General features: G+C 33.8%; 1 protein-coding gene and 1 pseudogene across 1 annotated transcript in view; both read right to left on the reverse strand.

Moving 5' to 3' along the window:
- Positions 1 to 3,282: 3,282 nt before the first annotated feature.
- LOC145254529 (uncharacterized) overlaps positions 3,283 to 24,694 on the reverse strand; it is a 167,723-nt gene continuing 146,311 nt past the window's right edge. Inside the window, exon 3 of the mRNA XM_080113057.1 lies at positions 3,283 to 4,146. Within this exon, the coding sequence (XP_079969183.1) occupies positions 3,799 to 4,146 (348 nt within the window). The 3' untranslated portion in view covers positions 3,283 to 3,798. The remainder of the gene's footprint in view (positions 4,147 to 24,694) is intronic.
- LOC145265526 (U2 spliceosomal RNA) lies at positions 14,443 to 14,575 on the reverse strand (annotated as a pseudogene).

The raw sequence follows: 24,694 nt of genomic DNA on the forward strand, positions 1-24,694 counted from the left end.
ATGACGGCATATTTTTCCATTGTTTCAGTTTATTACATAACTGGTAAGAAGACCCGACGTTGCTCAAGAATGAGGATCACTATGTACTTTTTAACTATGCATATAATAACATGTTACATTTATTGTTTTCACTAATCCCTCCTCCCGTTTTGTCTCCTCTCTGAATTACTGTGCTAAAAAAAAAAAAAAAAATGGCATTTCATTGCTTCTTTTTATTATACAACTAGTAAGAGGACCGAACATTGCTCACAATTGAATGTACTTTTTCACTATGCTAATGACATAATATTACTTATTTTGTTTTTACTGCTCGCATCTTCGTTTTGCCACCAAGTATAGCTGAAAAGAAATGAAATTTTGACATTGAATTAATGTCTTATGGTTTTAAAGGTTTCTGTCCCCTTAGAAGTGGGGGGGGGGCAGATAAATATTTGGCACATAGAGGTTAATATACATTTCCGGAACCACTCTCGTTGTCTTTCCAATAAAATTTTTATACATTTTTTTTTTCATTGAAATTTCATAAAAATCTAATATATAAACGGCTATACGTCTGTCTGTCTGTCTCTATATTTTCAAATTATCTCCTCTGAAACTAAAAGTCACAGAGCGGCGCTAGGAGCCTCAAATGATTAGATTTTTTTACGGGACGTTCTTTTATGGGTCTTTAGCCGGTTATATTGTAAAAAATAAGTCAAAATTGAAAAAAATCATTAAAGATTTTGTACATTAATTTTAGTTTATTTTTAGCTTTTAATTGGTTCATCTGCATGTCACGTTGGTACAGTGATAACGTCACCAACTTTGAATGCAACAGTTTCGGTTTCGATTCTAGCTGATGGCACCTAAAAACTTTTTTTTTACTTTTGAAATCACAACTGTATAATAATATATACGAAATCTTGAAAAATTAACATTTTATGCCCAAGCAAAGACGCCGCTAGTAGTATATATTTGAAGTTTTAAAGAAGAAGATTGTACTCTCATAGTCTCCTTAAAAGTGTACTTAAATATTTTACTATGTATTGTAACAATCATTTAATGATTTTAAAATGAATAATTTACTTAGTTGAAATTATTTGAATCATTTTAAAATAGATAATTTACTTAGTTAAAATTACGACATCTAGAATGCAAAGACTATCTTTTAAAATTGTAAAAGTGGAGGAGACGACACAATTTTTTCTATAGCTGTTTATTCGATCTTAGAATAGTTCATTTTTAAATCGATTCATTTCATTAAATATTTTTAATACTCCAATAATATTCCTCATTCTTTAACTGAAAATCATTACATCTCATTAACTTTTATCCCTGAGTAGAAATTTCCAAAAAGTAATCTTATTTTTACATACCCGCATGTAAATGCTATTTCACTTTTTACCTTGACCTTGAGAGATTGGTTAAAATTTGGTTTAAAAAAAAATAGTGCAAACAGATGATCTCTGCTTTATCACTTTAGTGAATGAAATTAATTTTATCAATGAAGATACATTATCAGCATTGTGATTAAATTAATATTTTCATATATATTTCTTCAAGTACCACGTTACAAGAGACAGACACTAATATTATTTTATTACTAACAACTTGAATACAAATTTAAATTCTATCAGATCTACTGTATTTACCTATGTACAATTGTTTCGGACCCAATGTTGACATATAATTATATAATAGTTCATTTATTACAGTTTTGCTGAGTTAATAACAGAATCCTACTTGTATGACGTGAGACTTTTAAATAATTGGTTTTTGCTTTGTGCTGAGGAGATTGCCCTGTTGTGCAAAACTATAACAAATGAACTATTATATAATTATATGCCAACATTGGGACCGAAACAATTGTACATAAGTAAATACATCATGCATTTCATATGCCATGACTGTATCCACGAGATACTTATTTAATTACTTATTTAATAACACAAAGGTTTGATGTACAGACAAATTAAACTCACTAATATCTCTTCTACAATAAGTTTTGTGGTTTGACATTAAATAACCCCAAAAGGGTTGATATGCTGTAAAAGAAACTAAAATATTTTCTTTGTAAATGTGTTTCTTAGCAGAGTTCGTAGTCTGCATTGGTTATTCATTAGGTCAATCTGACATGCACATTATTTAAAATATGAAATGAATAACTCGTTAGATATTAGGAAATGGTTTGAATTATTTGAACTACTATTCTAAGCTGGTTTGATTTGGTTCTTTTGTTTTATGGAATATCAACCTTTTTTTTTATTATTTAATGCTGATTTAATTTTGGGAAAAAAGATTTTATGCTTCAAGTTCTTTATATCTTCAAATATTTATTCATGGTGTTTGGTTTGATTGTTTTGTTTTATAGCATATCAACCTTTTTATGGATTATTCCCTGTAGCCGTTTATTTTGTCAGTCTTTTAACAAATTTTTTTTTTTATCCCAAAGAAGATATATTTCCACTTGGATCTAAGGCGCTACTATTTAGGATTGTCTAACAGGGGACAGTGAGGAGTTGAACAATGAGATGTCTGTTCATATTACATTTAAACTCCTGCAGGTTAGTACAGACAGGGAAGCAGGAAATAAGGAGGGAATTCCAAAGTCTGGCAGTCTGAGGAAAGAAACTATTAAAAGGTTTTCCAGAATCTAGGGTCCTCAACAGTGAAAGCGGGGGGGGGGGGTTCTGCTTATCGGGTTAGTTGGAAATATGTATTTTGAGAGGAACCAAGTGCTAGGAGTTAATCAGAGCACATTCTATTGAAGTACTTGTAAAACAAGCATAAGCATGCAACATTGCAGTGATGGGACAGAGGTTGGAGGTTGGCTGATAGTGCGGCATCTATTACATTTGAAACTCTTTTTTGGAACCTGTCTAAGAATGAGAGACTAGTGGTAGACTCACCAGCCCAGATGTGGCAACAATACTTTATGCATGAGGGAATTGTGGTTTTGTAAAGATATAGGATACTCTCCAGTGCAAGTAATTTTCTAGCATGACAGAGGGAGCCCACCTCAGTCTTCTCTTTTTCACCATTATGAGAAGGTTATTGTAAGGTGTATTGCAATGTGTTGTTGATCGATGTTGCAGTCTGGTAGATATAATTTAATCATAAAATGAATGTACTATTTCAACAGCCAATATATTTATATATTTTTCAGAATTAAAAAATAATTCCTGAAAAAGATAGACAAGTGTTGGTTATTTTTATGAAATTAATTTTAATGTTCATTTATATGATAAAAAGAAATAAAAAATGAAGAGACAAAATTGAATGAAAATAAAAACAAATTCAAAATGGCCTCTATACAAAAATTGTCTTTCATTGAGCAACATACAAGAAAGACACTTTTTTTAATTCTGAATAACTATTATACATACAATTGCCTGTGAAGAAAATGTCTTGTTTTGCCCTTTTAAATATTCCTTGAATTTAATAATTTTGGATTTAACAATTAAAATGTTAGGAAGTAAAAAATGCATTTTTATTTTTTTACATTCCTACTTTTCCATGTTCTTTTTTTTTTTTTTTTCTTTTGAATAGCCTTATTTGGGGAAAGTTGGACCAAATATGAATCGACATAAAAATGATCAAATTAATTTACTAATTAACAGAAAAATTGATTTATTTAAATGAACAAAAAAAAAAAAATGCACATAAAATATTTTCTTCCTCCAATAATCAGAGAGCAATTTGTCAATATTTTCATCCTTCTTCTGTGACTATTTACACATATTTATCCATTTTTCACCCCGAAGAAATATCTGAATATACCATAATGGAATTATTTCATTCCAAGTCTTTATAAACTATTTATAAACAAAGTTCTTTGCTGTCCCTTCGCCTAGCTTTTGCAGCCAAGTCTCTGGCTGTTAATGTGGAAGAAGTCCGTGGTCGAAATTCTTGCTCTGTATCAAATGAATTGATTGTGGAATCATTTGCAGGGGTTCTTATGATCAGACTTCGATTTCGCATTAGACAGGGAAAGGGAGGTGGTTTAAGCTCATTGTCCAAATCTTCTTCTTCATCGTCTTCTTCCTCTTCCTCCTCCTCCTCCTCTGGAAGTTCCTCTGTTTTACGTTTTTGTTTCATGGTTTCTACTGTGTTTTGGATGTTTAGAAACTGTCGTCTTAAAAGGACATCATGCTGGCGAAGATCAATCTAGCAAAAGAAAAAAAAGAAAAGAAACTTAGCTTAGAAAAAAAACAAAACAAAACAAAACAAAAATAAAATTGTGACTAAAACAACGAAGATGGGGACAATCATAATCTATCTCTATAGATACTCCATGCATGAGGAAATTGTGGTTTTGTAAAGATATATATATATATATATATATATATATATATATATATATATATATAAAGACACTTTGTGTGTGTGTGTGTGTGTGTGTGTGTGTGTGTGTGTGTGTGTGTGTTTGTTTCCTATGGACTGCTAAACGGCTGGGCCGATTTAAAAAACAAAACAAAACAAAACAAAAAAAAACCTTCACACAAATGTTATGTGTCTGGGAGTGTTCTTAAATAGGTTTTGTATCGGAATACACTCAATAAGTATCAAAAAATCTATTATCGAAAAAATCTGATTAAAGAAGGAACAATCCGATTCGACTAAAATTAAAACTGATACAACCTAACATCACAAGTGTATTTTAGAAGTTTTATCACCGTGCAAGCAGAAGGGCCTGGTGTATAAAACCAACAGTAGGTTATTTGATAAAATAGGAGCGTGTTCAAAATGAATGTTTCTGTTAAGAACACAATTGAACCATGATACTTTAATTCGAACCATTATATAAAAAAGAGTATTCATAAACTCAACAGCAGGTTCTCTACAGTGCAATGTATTTTGGACTAAGTCGCTACAGGGAGGCTTGTGAAGCTTCTTCTAAGTGGACTGTGGTGGGTTCTTGTCTAGAGCATGCAATCCATCGATTTAATTGAAAAATGGGCAATTTCACCAATTTAAATGACAATAAAAGTATTAAAAGTGTAAAACATTCATTGATCCCAGGCAATGTCATTATATATATATATATATATATATATATATATATATATATATGCTGTTTATAGATAAGTAAATTTGGATAAATATTGCCAAATTTGCTAATTTGTTTAAATATTAGGATTGAATGGCGACACCTAGAAAAGCGTCATATGAAACTGGCAAGACTCGCTAACCATCTAACCTTCCTGTACAGATGTAGAGACTTAAAACTCATACCAGCAGGGTTGGCATTACAAACAACAGTGTATTCCAGGACGGCACATAGAGTCGCGGAAAGGGCAGGGCATGCCCTCATTTGAGAAAGGATCCAACACACCCGCTGGAATAAACAAAAACTAAAGAACGAAATCTCCGACACCTTAACATCGTTCCTTGTCAAGGTGACTCAAGAGGAAGACAGGGTGAGAATCCAATCAGAGACAAGAATATGAGAAGGTCAAAGAACGCCAAATCAAGAAGCTCACAAAGCTCAAAGACCAGATGAATGTAACATCAAAACACCGCTCACCTGTAAAAGCGGTCATCAACCTCAGTAGCCGCCAACTGAGTCACTCAGAGGAAGCAGTACAAAATAAAGGTCTCAACTTTGCAACAAAACCAAATGTGTTCCATTCTTAGATATCATAACACACATGGAAGATCTAGCCTTGAGAATCCCATCAACCCAAGGTGATGAAATAAGATGGAAAGTGAGACAAGTACTCGAGAAAGCCAAGCCTCCTAAATCAAACATCTCTCGGGAAGATAGGCTGGCTATAAGAACCCTACAGAGTGACAGCAGTATAATAATTCTGCCAGTAGACAAAGGCAATGCTACTGTGGTGATGGACATGTCAGAGTACTCTGAAAAAATGGCAGGCCTAATTGCAGATGGTAGCTACGGTAAAATAAAGAAGGACCCAACTTTGAAAACCGAAAGAAAGCTGTTACAAATCCTTACCAAAAACAAGGAACACATTGCTCCGATGAGATATAGACAGCTGATCCAGCATTACAGTAAGCTACCACATATTTACGGTCTCCCCAAGATACACAAAGACGGTATTCCACTCAGACCTATAGTGAGCTGCCGGGGCTCAGCATGCCACCCACTGAGCAGGTACCTTGTGGATGTAATAAACCCATTAGCAGGCAAGTCAGCAACACATGTAAAGAATTCTGCCCACTTCATGGAACTGATCAAGGGAGCACCCATCAGTACAAACCAAATGGTAAGCCTAGATGTGGTTAGCCTGTTCACTAAAGTCCCAACTAGTGAGCCACTAGCAGTAATTCAAGACAAACTAGCTGCGGACCTCTCCATAGAAGAGCGCACATGTGTACCATTGCCAAACTTAATGGAAATGCTGACATTCTGCATAGAAACAACCTACTTCAGAATGGGTACTGACCTATATCGACAAGAGGAGTGGCTAGTTATGGGCTCGCCATTATCATCAGTGATGACGAACATATACATGGAATACTTCGAAGACATGGCCTTAGGTTCAGCTCCCTTAAAGCCAACCATGTGGCTAAGATACGTTGATGACACCTTCATACTCTGGCCCCATCAGGAAGACATCCAGGCTCTCCTAGACCATGTGAAATCAATAAGACCATCGATACAGTTCACAATGGAGAAAGAAAAAAGATAACCAACTGGCCTTCCTTGATATACTCATATCACGCACAGAGCATGGGTTTAAGACATCCGTATATCGCAAGCCTACCTTCACCGGACAATACCTTAACTTCAACTCCCATCACCCATACAGTATCAAACATGGAATCGCACGCTGCTTACAACATCGAGTAGAGACAATAAGTAGCGACATCATTACATACCACCAAGAAATGGTCAGGTTGAAGAATACCCTCCGTCGTAACAACTACTCCGATAGCATACTATCCACCAGACGTTGAAGCTGAGAGTTGGAATACCAAACCTTAGTGGTTTATTTGTCAACTCGCTTTACCGGACACCGACTTCTAACAGAATAAATCTATTCTATATTTTACTAACGGGCAGAGAGACCCGATGATTGAATGATGATCAACGAATGTTCCACACTCCCATAGTTTTATTGCCATTAAAATCGGTGAAATCGCCCATTTTTCAATCAAATCGATTGCTTGCTCTAGTTGAAGTGCACCGGAAAGAAAGCTTCACATGCCTCCTCGCTGTGACTTAGTCTGCAATACATTGTAGTCTACATTGCACTACTGTTGATTTTATGAAATTATTTTTTATACATAATGGCTTGAATTGAAATTTAAAATGCAAAAGTCAAGTATCATGCTTCAATTGTGCTCTAAACATTTCTAACACGCCCTGTTATATCAAAGAACCTACTGTTTATTTTATATGCCTGGCCTTACTGCTTGTGCAGTGATAATGGCTTGAATTTAAGTTTAAAATGAAAAAAAAAAATCAAGTATCATGTTATAATTGTGCTTTAAACAGAAACATTGATGTCAAACGCACCCCTGTCATATCAAAGAACCCACTGTTGATTTTATGTGGGGCCTTTCGGCTTGTGTGGTAATAAAACTTCTCAAATGCACTTGTGATGTTAGGCTATGTAAGGCGTTAACTTTGGTCAAAATCACCTGTTCCTTCTTTCATCGGATTATTTTGATTATTGATTGATACTTATCGAAGACATTTTGATAGAAAACCGATCTAAGAACACTGCCAGGCACATAAAGTACCTTCGTATGAAATATAAAAATCGGCCCAGTTGTTTTCGAGTCCATAGAGAACAAACTTATAACCACAGACAATGTTCATTTTATATAATAGTAGATATATCTATGTATTGTTTTCCACTTGATGTTAAGCTCTATAAAATAGTGCATTTGAATATATGGATCTTCTGATTAAGATTATCCTGGATCAAGTTAGTTGATTTAGTGAGGTTTGTGTTGAGTCTTGGCAAAGGTCTTTTGTGATCTTATTTCCATATTTTGAAAATGTTTTTAAAACTTTTTTTCACCCTAAACAATGTGCATTGCCACTTGGCCATAAAAGGTTACTATCTGAGATCATGTCTAACAGGAGATTGTGGAGGACTGAGTAGCCAGATGTCTGTTCACATTACATTTAAAATTCTGCATGTTAACACAGTCAGAGAAGCAGAAAACAGGGAAGGAATTCCAAAATCTAGCAGTCCAAAGAAAGAAACTATTAGAGTAGAAGGTATTCTGGTATCTAAGGATTTCAACAGTGAAGGGATGAGATTTTGCTGCTTGTCGAGTTCACCAAGCGGACACAAGTGTTACAAGTTCATTTGAGTACATTCCATTGAAGTACTTGTAAAACAGGCACAAGGATGCAATATTGCAGTGATGGGACAGAGGTTGGAGCTAAGTTGATAGTGTGGGACCTATTAGATTCTTTTTTTGGATTCTAAGAGGGAGAGACTAGTGCTAGCTGCACCAACCCATACCCTGCATGTCAGTAAAGTTGTGCATATGTTTTATTATTTAAAGGAAAAGAAATGGGTCTTGACACGGATAAAAATTGCAAGTCTGAATGAAAAAAGCTTGAAGAGTTGAGTTTTCAGCACAGCGGGATAATTGTTGAACAGGGATTAAAGTTTTGGTTTTAATTTTTTTTCTCCGAGTACATTTTGATCATTTTAAACATCTGTTAAAGCATGCTGTGTTTTAGTCGTCCTACAGTAACACGATACGAACATACTTTTTTTTTATCAACATACAGGGATGAAAGAAAAAACAGAAAAGAAAAAAAAGAGTCCCTGAAGAGAGTAAACATAAGAAAATAAATACTGAACGATTGTCGTTCAGCAGGAAAAGTAGCTGGCATATGAACGGGCGTAGTGTTTTTGCTATCTTATTTTTCGTTTTTATTCTTTTATCACTTTTCAGCAGATTTAAATTATAAATACATCGGCAACAGGTTCTGACTGTTAAAGTACATTCCGTGGCGGGCCCTTAATTTGGGAGCTTTTGGGATTGTGGAGTTATCTTCTTTCTTGTAATGTGATTCACCCAGAGTGAATTTGCTGCATCACAAGTCAAGGCAGTTCAACCAGCTCTGACCACTACTGACTCTTCAACATACTTCAGCATAATTTGTGATTCTATTGTCACACACCAAAGATGTAAGAACTGGTCACAGCTTCCAAGTCAGCATTAAGTGTTACAAGCCACATCTTTAGTTGATCATCACTCTTCTTGTGCCATCCCGTTTGTGGGTGTTATTGCCTTGTGTTGAAACTCGACTGAACACATGGAAATAAATAACTACAACACAGAAGTAAAGTAGAACAGATATATTGCAAGCAAGAAAGTATATACAATATTTACATAGAGTCCATTGGTATAGTCATGGGGAGACCGTCCCTGGAGAAGGTGTTGACTGGGAAGTCATCGACTCTCGATCTCATTGTCTCTCTGAGTCTCTCCCGTCTACAGTACCAACCATATTTATATGGTTAGCACTCCATATATGCAAATTAGGTGAATCCTACCACAACACCTTGTGAATCAGGTCAGTTGGTGGATGATGAAAAGCATGCCCAAACTATTGGAGCCTCCCGATAAGAATAATATTACTCTCAGGTCCATTCTGATTTGTCAGGTGATCATCTTTGGGTTAAATAAAGTTTTTCATACACTGAACTGCTCCGGATATGAGCAACGTTTTTGCCTTCACCTATCTGGAAATCCATTTGTCTCAACCTCTTTTTACATTATTTCTTTTGCCTACATTATTTCCCTACTACTCAACCATCTCCAGGTCCTGGATATGACCTTAAACTATATCTGATGGTGTAGAGCCACCCCTTAATTGCGATTGCTCCCAGGTCCACTTTGACCTGGAATGGTAATACCTGTTAGAGTTCCAACTATGGGTTAAATAGAAACCGACTTGAAAAAAACAAAAAACAAACGAATATATTCTATTAAAAACTTTTTCTTCAAAATCACTGGATTCGGCATTAAATAACCTGAAAAGGGTTGATATGCTGTAAAAACAAAAACAACCAACCAACCATCCTGGATATGAGACAAAAGTGTGTTCAGTTGTAACTTAAGGAATTGTGCAGCAGTCACAAATAAAATCAATGTCCATCCTAAGCGATTTAACCACACACTGACCAATCGGCTGTCTTCTACGGAACTTCTTTGACCCCTTAGGGAATCATGGTTAATCAACAAAAAGAACCTGACAAGCATAAAAAAACCCTCTTCTCTCCTTTCTTCTGTCCCTGTCCACTAGACATTCCAGTATAGATGATCTTCATCTGAAGATGACTATTGGCCGACCTACGACAGCCAAAGAACTTTTAACGCTTCTTTTTCCGCACTCAGACACTGTTTAACTTTCTGCCAATGAAATAAAACCTTGTTGTTGTTTTTAAAAAAGGTTTTGTTTTTTATTCCGTGCGATGTTTTTAACTGTTAATTTATAGAGGTGTATCTTGCATCTCTAAAGTTTCCCCTTTCCATAGGTTCATTCTGACCCAAAAGCATCGTATCTATCAGAGTCTTTAAATTAAATAGAAACTACTGTTTACAAAATACATGACTAAAAAATAAATTAATTTGCAAACCAATCGGATGTAAAACATGTACGGCTTTGGCATTAAAGTGTTGAGATGCTGGGAAACACAACAAAATGCCTGAACAAAACAGAAACAAACTTAAAATTCTATATATTATTTAATTATTGTAAATATTGTATAAATTTTCATGCCAAAATGTTTTATATCTTTTCTCATAAATATAATAAAAAATATAAAAAGAAAAACATCAGTTCAATTAGAAATGTAGAAAGTTGACCATAGGTTTACTTTCAGCAGCCTTTATTTATCTTTTAGCCCTCACCCTCCAGAAGTGTTGTTCTGATAAAAGGGGAAGAATTACTAACATGTCTGGGTCAGAATCTGTTCACCTGAGAAATCGTTTGTTAGTTTTTGACCTTCAAGAGTGGCCAAAATGTTTCATGATTGGATGAAATAGAAATTACTTTATTTATTTCTCATGAAACCAATGTCAAACGAAATACAAATTTTTCTTTGGATCATTGTTCTCATCAATGGAAATTTGATATTTGACTAAATTTCGCCCATTTTTCCCTTTGACCTTCTTCAGGTGACATCATCATATTTGGTTTAACATCCGTTTTACATGCACGAACCCATCTCTGACCTTCACCATAGAGGTTCCCTAATGTCAGAGAACCCTCTACTTCTAAAAATTTCTTTCCTCAAACTACTAGACTTTGGAATCACCTCTCTGTGTCCGGATTCAGAAATTTAAGTGTAAAATGAACAGACATTTCGCTGCTCAACTCCCTACTTGGAGTGTTCCTGTAAACATGGTTTATAATTCACAGCAGTCCCTTACAGCCCCGTGGTAATTTGTTTTGTTTGAGGCTGACTATAAGTATGTGAACGGAATTCATCCCTCTTTCTCTCAAATCCAATTTTATAACTTCCTTCCATGTTTTCTTTGTCCTTTCCATGTGAACGAAATCTGTTACTTTAATTGTTCTTTATCTACTAACCTAAGGACACTCATCCACTTTTTCAATGTGGCCATACCATCAAAGTCTCCTATTCTGCACACATCTCCTTATATTGCTCATATTTAATCTTCCTCTGAGGTCCTAAAAATTAAGCTTGTGTTCAAGACATATGGAAAGTGTTCGACTGAGCTTCAATCTATGGTCCCCCCCTCGCCAAACTTTCACAAGAAACACTAGACTAGCTGAAAACATTATCAATAATTTTCCACACTCTTTATCTGTGCCTAAACCTAAACATAGATTCCATGATCAAAGCTTCTTTCTTAGAACTGCACGCCTGTGGAATTGTCTTCCGTTTTCCTGCTTTCCAGCTGTCTATAATATGGTTGTCTTCAAGTCCAACGTGAACAAGTTTCTGATGAGCCGTTCCACTTAAGTTAACAAATTTACCGAACTTCCATTACTATCGATTACTATACTGTCCTTTTGACTACTCTACACTCTTTAACCCTTATCCTTGAGTGGCCGATCTCGGCCTTGATAAGTGGTGACGCCTATGTAAAAAAAAACAAACAAAAAAAAACCATCCATCGTATCATTCTCACATAATTTCTCTTCATGCAACATATGTCTTCAACCTTCACTGGCCAGGCCTTTATTTCTCTACATCATCGCTCTTCCCTTGGTAGAAAGACGGTGTATAGTTTATTGTTGTGAGCTGTATCAATAGAGAACACGAGAAAGAAAATAAAAAGGACAACGGTCATCATTAATGTAAGTAACGGACAATATTTATTCATGAGAAGAAAAATCTTGAAATTTTCGTTGTGGTCGCAGGCGCGTGTGTACGACATGTCGTACATTGAAAGTACGATCAAAGGGAGATGAATTAGTAATTCATTTGAGAAGGTTATTATCAAGTTTGGTGGGAATTATGTTAAATGTCTTTCGCACGAGAATGACAGGTGATAGGAAAGTATAGAAGTCCTGTTTGTGCTGATGCTGCCTTGTAGTTGCTAATGATAATGGTGATGATAGACATTTAAGTAGTGTCGAAACAATTATAACGATAATAAAAAAAAAAAAACTTTTGTTGAGAAAGAAAAAAAAATGACGATCTGGATTTTTATTTATTTGCTTTATTTATTTTTTTTTTGTCCATTCGAGATGTAACGGCTACTTTACAGAACTATTATGACAATTTATGCATATACAAAATTACGACATTCCTCATTAATTATATACATTTCAAAAAATGTAATGTTTTTATGTTCGATCGTTTCTGAGACAAAAACTATTAAGTCCCATCAGCAAAAAAGATAGAAAAAAAAAATCAAACATTTTGACAATAGTTTAGTATTTGAAGTTGATCGTGCTCCCTTTTATTGGATGGATAGAAAATTGGTTACGACTTTGGCAATTTCATGCCAATAAAAACGTCCGTCAAGGGTGTTGTAACATTGTGCAGTACTGTAGACATCTTGGATTAATCTATTTATAGACAACTTTGCAGTAACTTTCTAATTTGACCTTTTCTTGGCATGCATGCATTTGATTGGTCAATCTGTGCATAAGTGGTTAAGTCAGACATGCCCACTTCATTCAATTATTTGCATAAAATAACTCTTTCTGATGAATACGTTAATGTAATATCAACGTATGCAAATATTTTGATGCAATATTTGACGCCTAATCAGAGTAATTAAAAAAGCATTGCATAATAAAATAACTCGTTATCTGATTAGCAAAATTGAGACCTTGCCATAAACTTACTGCTTTACTCTGTAATTTTACTTAAGAAAACAAGACTCATCTTACCGAAATTACGTAATACTAATGTTATGACAACACTTTTTTAAATGGAAATCGCTTGAGACAAGGCATGAATCCACTTGATGTAAGGAACTAACAAGAACGGTAGCTGATTATTACAAAGACAGGAGATGCCTATTGACCCTAGTCTTGAAAAAAAAACAAGGCTGTTGGGGGAAGGAAAACAGTGAGCAGGAATAGAATTCCACAACATTGTCTAGGTAAGACAATAGTACTGAACATATTACATCATTGAAAGTTGATATTGATTTGTATAAATAAACATAAAATATACAAATAATTAAAAAAAAGAAAAAGATTTCTAATATATTAAGTGAAACATTGCCTGTGACAGTTGAAGATATGCGTTGCGTGATATGAGAATTATACAATGGATATGTAATGTGAGTTTTGAAGGTAAGTTTAGATCTGAGGAAGATTAAACCTGGACAGTGCAGAGAGATTTGTGCAGAAAAGAAGACTATGTTAGTTTGGTCACATTGAAAGAATGGATGAGAGTAGATCAAATCTGTCCATGAATCTGAAAGTCTTCAATTTGTCAAAGAACATCAAATAGAAAGTTAGCATTTTTAAGTGGTGTAACTCTGGATGTGTAATATTTAAAATTAATAAAAGAAGATTCATTATTTGGCGGTCAAGTGGTTATTTATATCAATTAGTGTTATCAAGATGTACATACATCTTTTAAACACATAAAGGGAAGCAACTGATTTTTTTTTTTACGGTTATTTTCCTTGTGCCAATTTGAATTGTGTGTGTATGAGTGTATGTCCAGAGAGAGGAATGGGCTGGGCTAGGAAGAAAGCACATGTAGAAGAGCTGATGTAGTAGGGGAAGATCAAGGAAAACATGGAAAGAAGTGATAAGAATGGATTTAAGAGAAAGGACAAATAATGACCTGGTCAGAGATAAGTTAGTTTGGAAGTCTATTTCTAAAAGTTGTCTAACATTTGCCAGCTTGTAAAACAGAAGTAAAACTGATGATGACGATGATGATGACGATGATGACGATGACGATAATGACGACGATGATGATGACGATGATGATGACGATGCATGTAAAAGTACCTATTTACTATGCCTCCCCACGGGACAGAGTTAGACACCAGGGTCGTTTTTTTAACGTGGAGAAAAGGTACAAAAATAAAAATTGTCTCAGTCGTGAAGGATTTCTCCTCCACCGAAAGAGAACAAGAAATGGAAGTGCAGTATCTGAAGAACAGATACTACACTTTGATCTTGACCAAAAGGCCAAGAGTAGTTGATTAAAAAATTATGTATTTATCCATTTGTAACATTGACCTGAATTAGTTAAAACATAAAAATAAGTAATTTTTTTAAGGATTAAAACAAATCTCATTTCACCCCTCTTCCTTTATCCTTGCTGTATCTTCCATGAAACTAAATCGTAAATGTACTTCAAAGATTTGAAAAGCCTTAATAAACAAAGAGGAATCTGTTTTTTTGTTTGTTTTTTTTTCCCTAGATATTTTTGGTTAAGATAAACAACTAATGATCTTTTATAGAAAGAGAAGAGAAAAGTGCACATTGGTTTAATTGACAGTAAAGCACAAGACCTCATTATATGTGTTATATGAATTTGCTTACCTATTTATATTTTAGTGATGGTTGAATAAAAAAAATGGAGTTAAGGAAGGGTGCCTGGGTTCTTTTAATTAGATTATTTTAGTGAAGAGGAAAAGCTGAGAGATTATTAAAAGCTCCGATTGATTGAACGAACATGCGTTAGAAAAAGAAAGGGGCATTTTGAAACAGTCAGCGGTTGGTGAAGGATAGTGCAAGAAGCAGGTTGGTTGTGAAAAGGCACTTCTCAGGATCAACTGTATCTGACGAACTCATTGCACTTCTACTCCTTAACATACATCCGACAAACCAATCTATAAGGTTGACAAGAAAGCTCTTGTGCTTTTTAACTTTTAAATTCACATGAACATATCTCGGCTCAAACAAATATTTATTGATCGAAATAAACGTCATCAGAATCAATACGCTTTTGCCAACGCAAAACAAGTGTATTTATGCTAGTAATGTAAAAATCTTGCGTTCTGGTGGCGATGAAGTCGCTGATGGCGTTTTTGATATCACATGTTTTTTTTAAACATTTTCCATGCAGAAAGTTGTAGAAATGCTTAAAAAATAGTTGGTAGGTGAGAAGTCTGGAAACTATGGTGGATAAGGTAGAGTTTTGTAGTCAAATTCGTTCAACTTCTGCAGGGTCGGTTTAGCAACATGCGGTTGGGCATTGTTGTGGAGGAGAATTGGGCTGTTTTGTTGACTAATGCTGGGTGTTGTTGTCGAAGTTTCTGATGCATTTCATCCATTTATTGACAGTACTTCTTCACCATAATGGAGGAGACGGGTCACAGACAACCAAACAGTCAGCATAACCTTCTTTTGTTGTAACTCGGGCTTCAGGAAGTGTCATGGAGCTTCGTCGGCATTTAACCACTGAACTGAGTGTTACCAGTTGTCGTAAAGAACCCACCTTTCATTGCAAGTCACAACTCGGTCGAAAAACGGATCGTTCTTGTTGCATAAAAGAAGGGAAGATGACACTTTTCTTTTGGTCGTTGTTCAATTCGTGAAGCACCCATTTATCAAGTTGTTTTTGTCTTTCCAATCTCTCTCACATGGTTGCCAATCATCATATTCGTTACGTCTAATTCAGAAGCAAGTTCTCAAACAGTTGTGTGTGGATTGGCTTTGATTAAGGCTCTTAATTGATCGTTGTCAACATCCGATAACCAACCACTACACTCATAATCTTCAAGATTCTTGTCGCTGCCAAAAAATTTCTTAAACCAACATTGTGCTGTGCGTTCAGTAGTTGTTCCTGAGCATTGTTGATATTGAGAGCTGTTTCAGCAGCTTTTCGGCCTAGCTTGGATTGAAATAAGAAAATTGTGCAAATTTGTTTTTTTTCCATCTTGTATTCAACATTCTGAAAAGGCATATTTGTTGTAAAATGATTGTAATTTAAACGATTAGATAGATCGAAAAATGATCTTTAAAATGCTATATAAAGTAAAGGTATTATAACGAAAACTTATTTGAAAATTCAAAATTAAAAATTCTGCAAGATCTTTCTCCTCAACCTAATAAATGTATACAGTGTGTCACAAAAGTGAGTACACCCATTTCACATTTCCGCAGTTATTTAAGTATATCTCTTCATGGGACAACATTGAAAAAATGGCATTTTGACACAATACAACGTAGTCTGTGTGTAGCTTATATAATAGAGTTGATTTATTTTCCCTTTAAAATAACTCAAAATATAACTATTAAAAGCTAAACTCCTGCCAAGAAAAGTGAGTGCACCCCTTAGGGAAAGTTGTTAATAGTTGTTAACATACACTATGTTAATTGTCAATATTTAGTGTAGCAACCATCATTATCCAAAACTGCATTTACTCTCCTCGGCATAAAGTTTACCAAAACTTCACAGAGGTAGCCATTGGAATACTCTTCTAATTACTCCATATATATATATATATATATATATATATATATATATATATATATATATATATATATATATATATATATGCAGTATTCTGGACGACGTTTTAATGAATATGTTCCATCCTACATTATAAGGTTAGTTATATAATAGCCAGTGTTTAAAATCTATATATTAATAAAAAAAATTTCCTACTTTTCGCATGAGTGTGTATTTCTTGTGTCAGCATAACTTCATAATTACACATTTAATTATTATTTTTTAATTTACTATTAATCAAATATTTATTGAAATCTAAATGACAACTCTGTAAAAAGTAAAGAAAATTTAAAACAAAATCTTATTACGAAATGCATTTAGCGTTTATTTACTTGAAAAAGAAAATGAATTTGGACTTTGAAGGAATTTGCATCCATTTAAACTGTTCAATAGAAAGTAATTTTAAACTTTAAAATTACTAGAAAATCTTCATGTAATAAAAATTGAAAGTTGTAAAAGTAATACATTTTTATAAATAAAGATTAAAATATTACCCCAAGAAATTTAGCTATATTTTTATAACAGTTTTGTTTGATTAATACTTTATTAACCAAACAACATTGTAATAATTAATTTAATTTTCGAAATCGTAATAAAAAATGATTTGGTAAAAATAAAAATAAACCACTCCAGAGCAATGCTGAATAAGGTACAGCTACTTCTAAATAAAATTGTTTGGTTATCTCCCTTGTATGCCCTTGTTTTTCTGCCACCAGTTCATGATATTATTGTATCTAGATCTACAAACCTAGAACATCAGCCCCCATTCTCTGCTGAGCAATGTTTCTGAAAAAGAGGGAAGAATTGCTGTTTTCTGTGTCAGAATCTTTTTCATCTAATACTTATCGTTGGCAAGAATTTGACCTTGAAGTAATATTTTTAGCTTCTTACATCAAATGACTTCATGCCTTGTCTGAAGTGATTTCCATAAAAAAAAAAAAACCCATAAAACTGAACATTCGGTGGGGGGGGGGGAAAATCAGTATGCCCTTGTTTTCTGCCACCAGTTCACTTGATACGTGTCCATCGTGAAGGTTAAGCCAACACATGTGGCTGATAGAAAGTTCGTTTTAATCCTTTACTGCCATTCGATGCGGAGATTTATCGAAGATAAGGTTGCTATTTCAAAAATAGCTCAGATATCTCTCGATAGACTGAAGTTTGGCTTTGCGTGCGAGATAAAAAAGAAGAAAGTGGTTGATGGTAGAGAGAAGCAGAGGTTAGCTGATATTTGGCAGTTGGTATCATAGATTTTGGCAAGAAACGTTTTACAATGTGGGAAATAAATCAACGAAGATCAACTCAAAAGAAAAAAATGCTTTTGGTTTGTAGATAAAGGGAAATTAAAGAAGAAAACCAGGATGATCACCAACCATAAAATCACTCTCTCTCTCTCTTAATATATATATATATATATATATATATATATATATATATATATATATATATATATATATATATATATATATTATGGCGTCAGGATGTTTTGAAAAATCAATAAAGTGATTGATAGCAGATGTGAGAGACGGCTTTTAAATAATTTGTGTGTGTGTATATATATATATATATATATATATATATATATATATATATATGGCGTAATCGATACCTCCATTCAGTCTCGCATGTAATTGTGCTGCAAGAGTTGCGCAATCTCCAACCACACTTCTGAATCAGCTCTGCTTGAGTCCAGTGACAAGGAGAAGTCCAGAATGATTGGAAACAATGCCGAGATAAGCGGAGAGCACATACAGCACCTGGAAGTCTCAAATGGTCACCCATCTGGTACTATCCAGGCTCATCGTTGGTTAACTTCAGTGATCTGACGTGATTATGCTGTACATGGCATAATAAAAGAAGAAATAAAGGTAACTACAACTTCTTTCCGAATTTTCGGATTTTGTATGCATTTTATTTTTTAAATGAATTAGTAGGTACTTTTTCTTCTGAGGAGTTAAGAGCAGAATAGATTCATTGATTAATAATTAAATGAACGATTTTGTGCTACGAAACAAGTGCGGTCAAGAATTGCGCATGTCAACGTGCTTAAAGGAATAAATTGTAAGATGGTTAATATCTTGAAATTTGGAATATAGACTTTTATCATTTATTTGTTATATGCTCTGTAATTACATTAAGCTTCATAAATTAAAGGATTGGTATAAATAAAAGGTGAAATATAATTGAACAAATAAACATTTCCATATATATAAGTGATCCTCTCTCTCTCTCTGCATAATGACCTCTACCAAATTACTGTCAACTTTTCGTCTACATACTTCAAATGATATAAAGGGGATTCGGACCTGTGAAACAAATTCGATTTGGTTTTTAGCCCGTGTAAGTAGCTCCTACGGAGTCAAAATCTATAAATTGGAAATTATAATCGTAAGTCGACCTAACGTACTCCTCTACACATTCACAAATACATTTATACGTTAAAGTCAGTTAATGTTAAAAGTTTTGATATCCACATGTCGTTAGCTCAGATGGTAATGAATAAAGCTGAGAGCTAAATGTTTTGGTTTCCATCTTAGCTGATGGCACCCAAGGCACATCTAAAAAAAAAAAAAATTTGAAATCACGACTATATGTTGGGTACAATATAATAATCAATTAAAAAATTGGCTCTATAATAATAAATATAAAATCTGCATGAATTAAAATGTCATATTTTAGCATATTTTATGACTGAATAGCATGCTAGTATATATATATATATATATATATATATATATATATATATATATATATATATATATATGCGTTTTATTTTTTATTACCATATTTTTCTGTTAAGTTACATTTTTGTTTCGGCTACACGGCCGTTTTTTTGGCCGTCATGTGGCTTCCTCAGACTTTTACAGCTGTAAAAGACTGAGGAAGCTACACGACGGCCAAGATGGCCAAAAAAAAGGGTCGTTTAGCCGAAACAAAAATGTAACTTAACAGAAAAATACTGTAATAAAAAAATAAAACGCATATTTGCTCTACAACAGTATTGAGCACTTTCTTCAGGTTTTTATTAATTACCATTTCTACTAAATATATATGTGTGGAGGAGTTAAAAGGTAAGAATTAGATCGATTCTTTAAGAGGAGGCTTATCAGGATAATGCAAAGCTCAACAAATTGTTTTGGAACTTATATAGAGTATCAATAAAATAAAAAAATAAAACGATACAATATAAAATTATATACTAACGTATATAGATTTATTTATTCAATAAGAATGATACATCGATTAGGGGTGCAGGATAAGTAAAAACTCTCTACACCATGGTATTTCGAAGCTTAATGCTTCTCATCAAAAGAGAAGATGTTCGATAACATAAGGGATGCGATGTCTAGCAATAGTTACATTAGGAGCAAAATAATTGTGCAGTGAGAGAGAAAATATTGAGATTATTTGGGAATGGGAAAACTAAAGTGATCTCTGTGATATAGAAGGAGTATAGTTTTTATTACATAATGCAGGTAGGTGTATAGCACATATGCCATGATGGGTTTAATATATGTGGACAATATATGTGATTAAACTCTCGGAGAGAATAAAGGGTAAGTGCATTGAAAGAAGATGCTTATTTAATCATATGTATTAATGGGTTATAGCTATGGAAGGGGTTTACTTGGATTAGGGGATTTATGCTATGTCAGTACATTTTAGTAGGAGTATCGAAAATTATAACAGTATTTAAATGAAGTATAAATTATTAGGAAGAATACTATAATAACATAATAAAGGTGAGGGGATAAATTATAAGGAATACAATATAGAAAATTTGTTTTTTAAGTGAATAATATAGAGCATAAACAGATGGTAGAATAAAGGGGATAAATAAATATAGAAAAATATAACAATTATAGAGTAATAATAAATAAAGGTATGAGAAATACAAAGTTATTAAATATAGGAGAATAAAAAATAGATATAAAAAGTAAGTAGAAAAACATTAAGAGCCAAGTGAAAAAATGAAATAAAATAAAAGGAAAATATGACAATAAGGAAAATCTACAGTAGGAGAAAGTTCTTAAAGGCAGAGTAGAGATGTTATCCAAAGTTTTTATGTCCTTGTTGAGTGCAAAATAGTGTCGAAATATTTTTCAAAAAATTATTATTAAATAAACAGAAGTTCCTCCATGAGATATTCAATCTCCATCCAGTTTAAATGGTGAATCAAGGAAACATGTTGCGGTTGGTGATGGAAATTTTGAAATCTTTTACAATATCAAAGCTGGGATGAGAATATAATGAATGGATATTACCTCACTTTTTTGGAGGAAAATGGTTTTAAACAGCAATTAATTTCAGGATGTAGTTTGTGATTCAAAATTTCTCATGTCCAAAGTGAAAATATGTTGGTCCTTGGTTGATGATGTAAATATTCCAGAGTTCAAGTTGTGTATCCACAAAAAAATCCACGTAATGTGTATAATTATTTTTAGGAGGAATTCTTGGTTATAGATAAAGTGGATACCAAAATGTTGGGGTTATAATTGTAACACATTTCGGAACAGAAGCAAAAGAGGATAAGGTAGTTGGATACCATGTTTAAAAGATAGGACTATAAAATATTTTATAGTCCTGTGTCTTTTAAATATATACCACAAAGATCACTTGAGTTCTCCCACCTCCAAATACTCTCAATATTTTACCTCTCACTGCACAATTATTTCGCTCCTAATGTAACTCTCGCTGATGTCGCATCTCCATTATGTTATCTAGCATCTTCTCTCCTCTTCTAATGAGAAGCATTAGGCTTCGAAATACCATGGTATAAAGAGTTCTTACTTATTCTACACCCCTAATTGATGTATCATCCTTATTGAATAAACGAATAAATCTATATACATCAGTATATATTTTTATATTGTTTTTTCCTTATTTTATTGATACTCTCTCTAATAATATATATATATTAGTGTTGGGACGATTAATCAGAATCAGGAATTGGAAAAATTGGAGCTTTTTGGGGTATCGGAATCATAAAAATTTCAGCATATTTTCAGATGCCAAAACCGATTCCTTTAATTATCTTTTTTATTTGATTTAAGAAATACCTTCCACTGCTTGTAATAATAATAAAATAATAAATATTTATTAATTTTAAACTTTCCAGTAAGACTAAAATCTATAGATCATCCTCTCACAAGTGTGTTTTTACGTTTGAGAAAATATATACACATTAAAGATGTGTTTTTACGGTAATCGGGACAAAATAACACTTTTATAGTTAAATATTTAGAGATTTATAAAGAATCGGAATCGGTAATTGTATCAGAATCAAGAAAAATATTGGAATCGTCCCATCACTAATATAAGCAATTTGCAAAATGATTCGTGGAAAAATCATTCGTTTATGCACCAAGAATTCAACATTAACAACCAATTACTGTACAATCATTTTTGAGACGATACAAACATTTCTTTTTGAATAAAGTCATATTATTAGCACCGGTATTAGATATCAAATAGAAACCTCAAATATACAAGGTTCCTTAAACAAGTTTCCAGACTTTTTTTGTACAGGCATTTAAAATTGTTGTAGACTCTCGAAAATTCAGTATATTATTGCGATATATATCATGAGATGACTGACCAATTTTTTTATGATTTCAGGTTCAAATGAACAGTTATAGCAGGAATTATAATACACTCTACTACAACCCGATTGCCACAACTGATGAATTTCAAAAAGGTAATCTGGACGCGAGTACGCTTTAGAAGAACGATATGCAATAAAATTCTGTTATAAACTTGGAAAAAAAAATTCCACAGAAACGTATGGAATGCTTCAGACTGCTTTTAGACCATCTTGCATGAATCGAGCATCAGTTTCTGAGTGGCATAAAAGATTCAAAGGAGACAGGGAGTCTGTGAGGGATGATTAGTGGTGTGGGAGGAGTAAGGAAGTCAGAACACCAGGGTTGATTGGTCAAATAAAGAAGTTCATGGATAAAGATCATCGTGTATCTATAGAGACAATAAGTGCACAGTTTGATGTCAGTATGGGAACTGTACACACAATTATTCGTGAGGAACTGAAGATGCGGAAGATTTGTGTGAAATTTGTCCCAAGGGTGCTCAGAGAAGATCAGAAAGAAAGACATTGCCATGGACATCAACACGGTTCCTCACCCTTCCTATAGTCCAGACCTTGCTACTTGTGACTTTTGGTTATTCCTTAAGTTCAAAGAAAACCTTAAAGGCTGTCGTTATGAGACAATTGAGGAGATGAAAGAGGCTGTGACAAGTGTCATTGACAAGCTCACACAAGAGGACTTCTATGGGGCATTTCAGTAGTTGTTGGAATGATACAACAAGTGAATTGCAGCCGGAAGAGATTACTTCGAAGGGGCCTAGAGTTTCAATAAAAGTGTGCAAGACAAAATACTGTTAGAAATTCACTCTATATGTTACCGTGACATAGGCTGACATATATTCGGTGGGTTTTTAACAGTATTTTGTATAGTTTTTATTTTTAACTCCTTTTCCCAAACTTACTGTGTCAAAGAGAGAGTCAGCCATCATTTTTAACTTTCTAATACATCGGTAAACACAGTATGTTTTTCAAGCTGAATAAACATGTTACATTAAATAAAAACACTGAATACATATCCAGTTAGGTAGAAAAGTAACTTAACTTGCCTTTGATAACATTTGTTATATATTTGTTTTTTGACAACTTTTTTCGAACCTATGTGTGCAGTAATAAAAAACCGCATAATCTATATATGTGTTAGTGTGTCTGTGTGTGCATTTTTTGTGTATGTTAGGCAAAGGCTTGGGGGGGGGGGCGCTCGGTGGGGTCACTCATTCTTAAAACTTTTTATATGTTCCATAGATTATAATATAAGATTTACGAAACGAGTTCGCGTGTATCTTTAATTTCAGCGACTTTTCCACACTATTTTCGCGATATTTCTTGGTCTACGCATGTTTGTTTGGCTTTTCAGTATAAAAGCAAAACTGAATCCGTAGCATAAGGCAGCTCCCTGGTACTCATGACAGACGTCCAAAAAAGCAATGAGGTTTGATCAATGTGGGAGAAACCCCTTATATCAGACAATTGCTATTCATTTGGACACTCCCCTATTTATGGGGAGGTTTTCCCAAACATCTTGGGGGAAACGCAGACACTGGCTTGGAGCCAAATTTAAGTTTCCTGTATAGCGCAATGTGACCTCATTGAATTCACACACCTATCATTTAACTTTTTAATCGTTAAATTGAAGCAGTTTTCAGTTCCTCTCCTGTCGTGGCCGAGTAGGTAAGATGTCAGGTTTTTTTCCTTCTCTTTCCACCTTCGTGTCAAGGGTTCGAGTTCGAGCCTACTTTCTTACCAAAACATTTTTTTTTCTTTTACACCTCCAAAACACCCAGGCAACGCCAGGCACCCCCGCTAGTCGCCTATAAAAGTAGAATCTCATTGAGGGGGTGATTTTAAATGTACATAGAATTATTTTTGTATGATATGATAAATTTCTAAATGCCTATACTTTTACATCCCCAATGTTGAATAACTTCTTTTGAGATTTTTATATGTGATTTTCACTTGTGGCAAAAAATAAATAAATAAATGCAATATAATATTGGATTATTTCAAAGATGACCACTCCAGACAACACAAGAACAGGTCGGCACCAAAAAAATTAAAAATAAAACTTGTCAGGAGCGGCTTAACCTTTTTAATTTAACTGTGAACTTGGAGTGGGTAACTATTGACTTTTATCACATTTCAACTGGGTTTTCATAAAGCAATAGAATGAGTGAAGTCTTGATTATTTACTTTGTTTGCCATAATTTACCGATAAAATAATTAAATTGGACCCAGAAATCCTGGTTTCATGTCCCTTACT

The sequence above is a fragment of the Euprymna scolopes genome, chromosome 3 (assembly GCF_053919585.1).
Source record: "Euprymna scolopes isolate OS-2025 chromosome 3, ASM5391958v1, whole genome shotgun sequence".
Taxonomy (NCBI): domain Eukaryota; kingdom Metazoa; phylum Mollusca; class Cephalopoda; order Sepiida; family Sepiolidae; genus Euprymna; species Euprymna scolopes.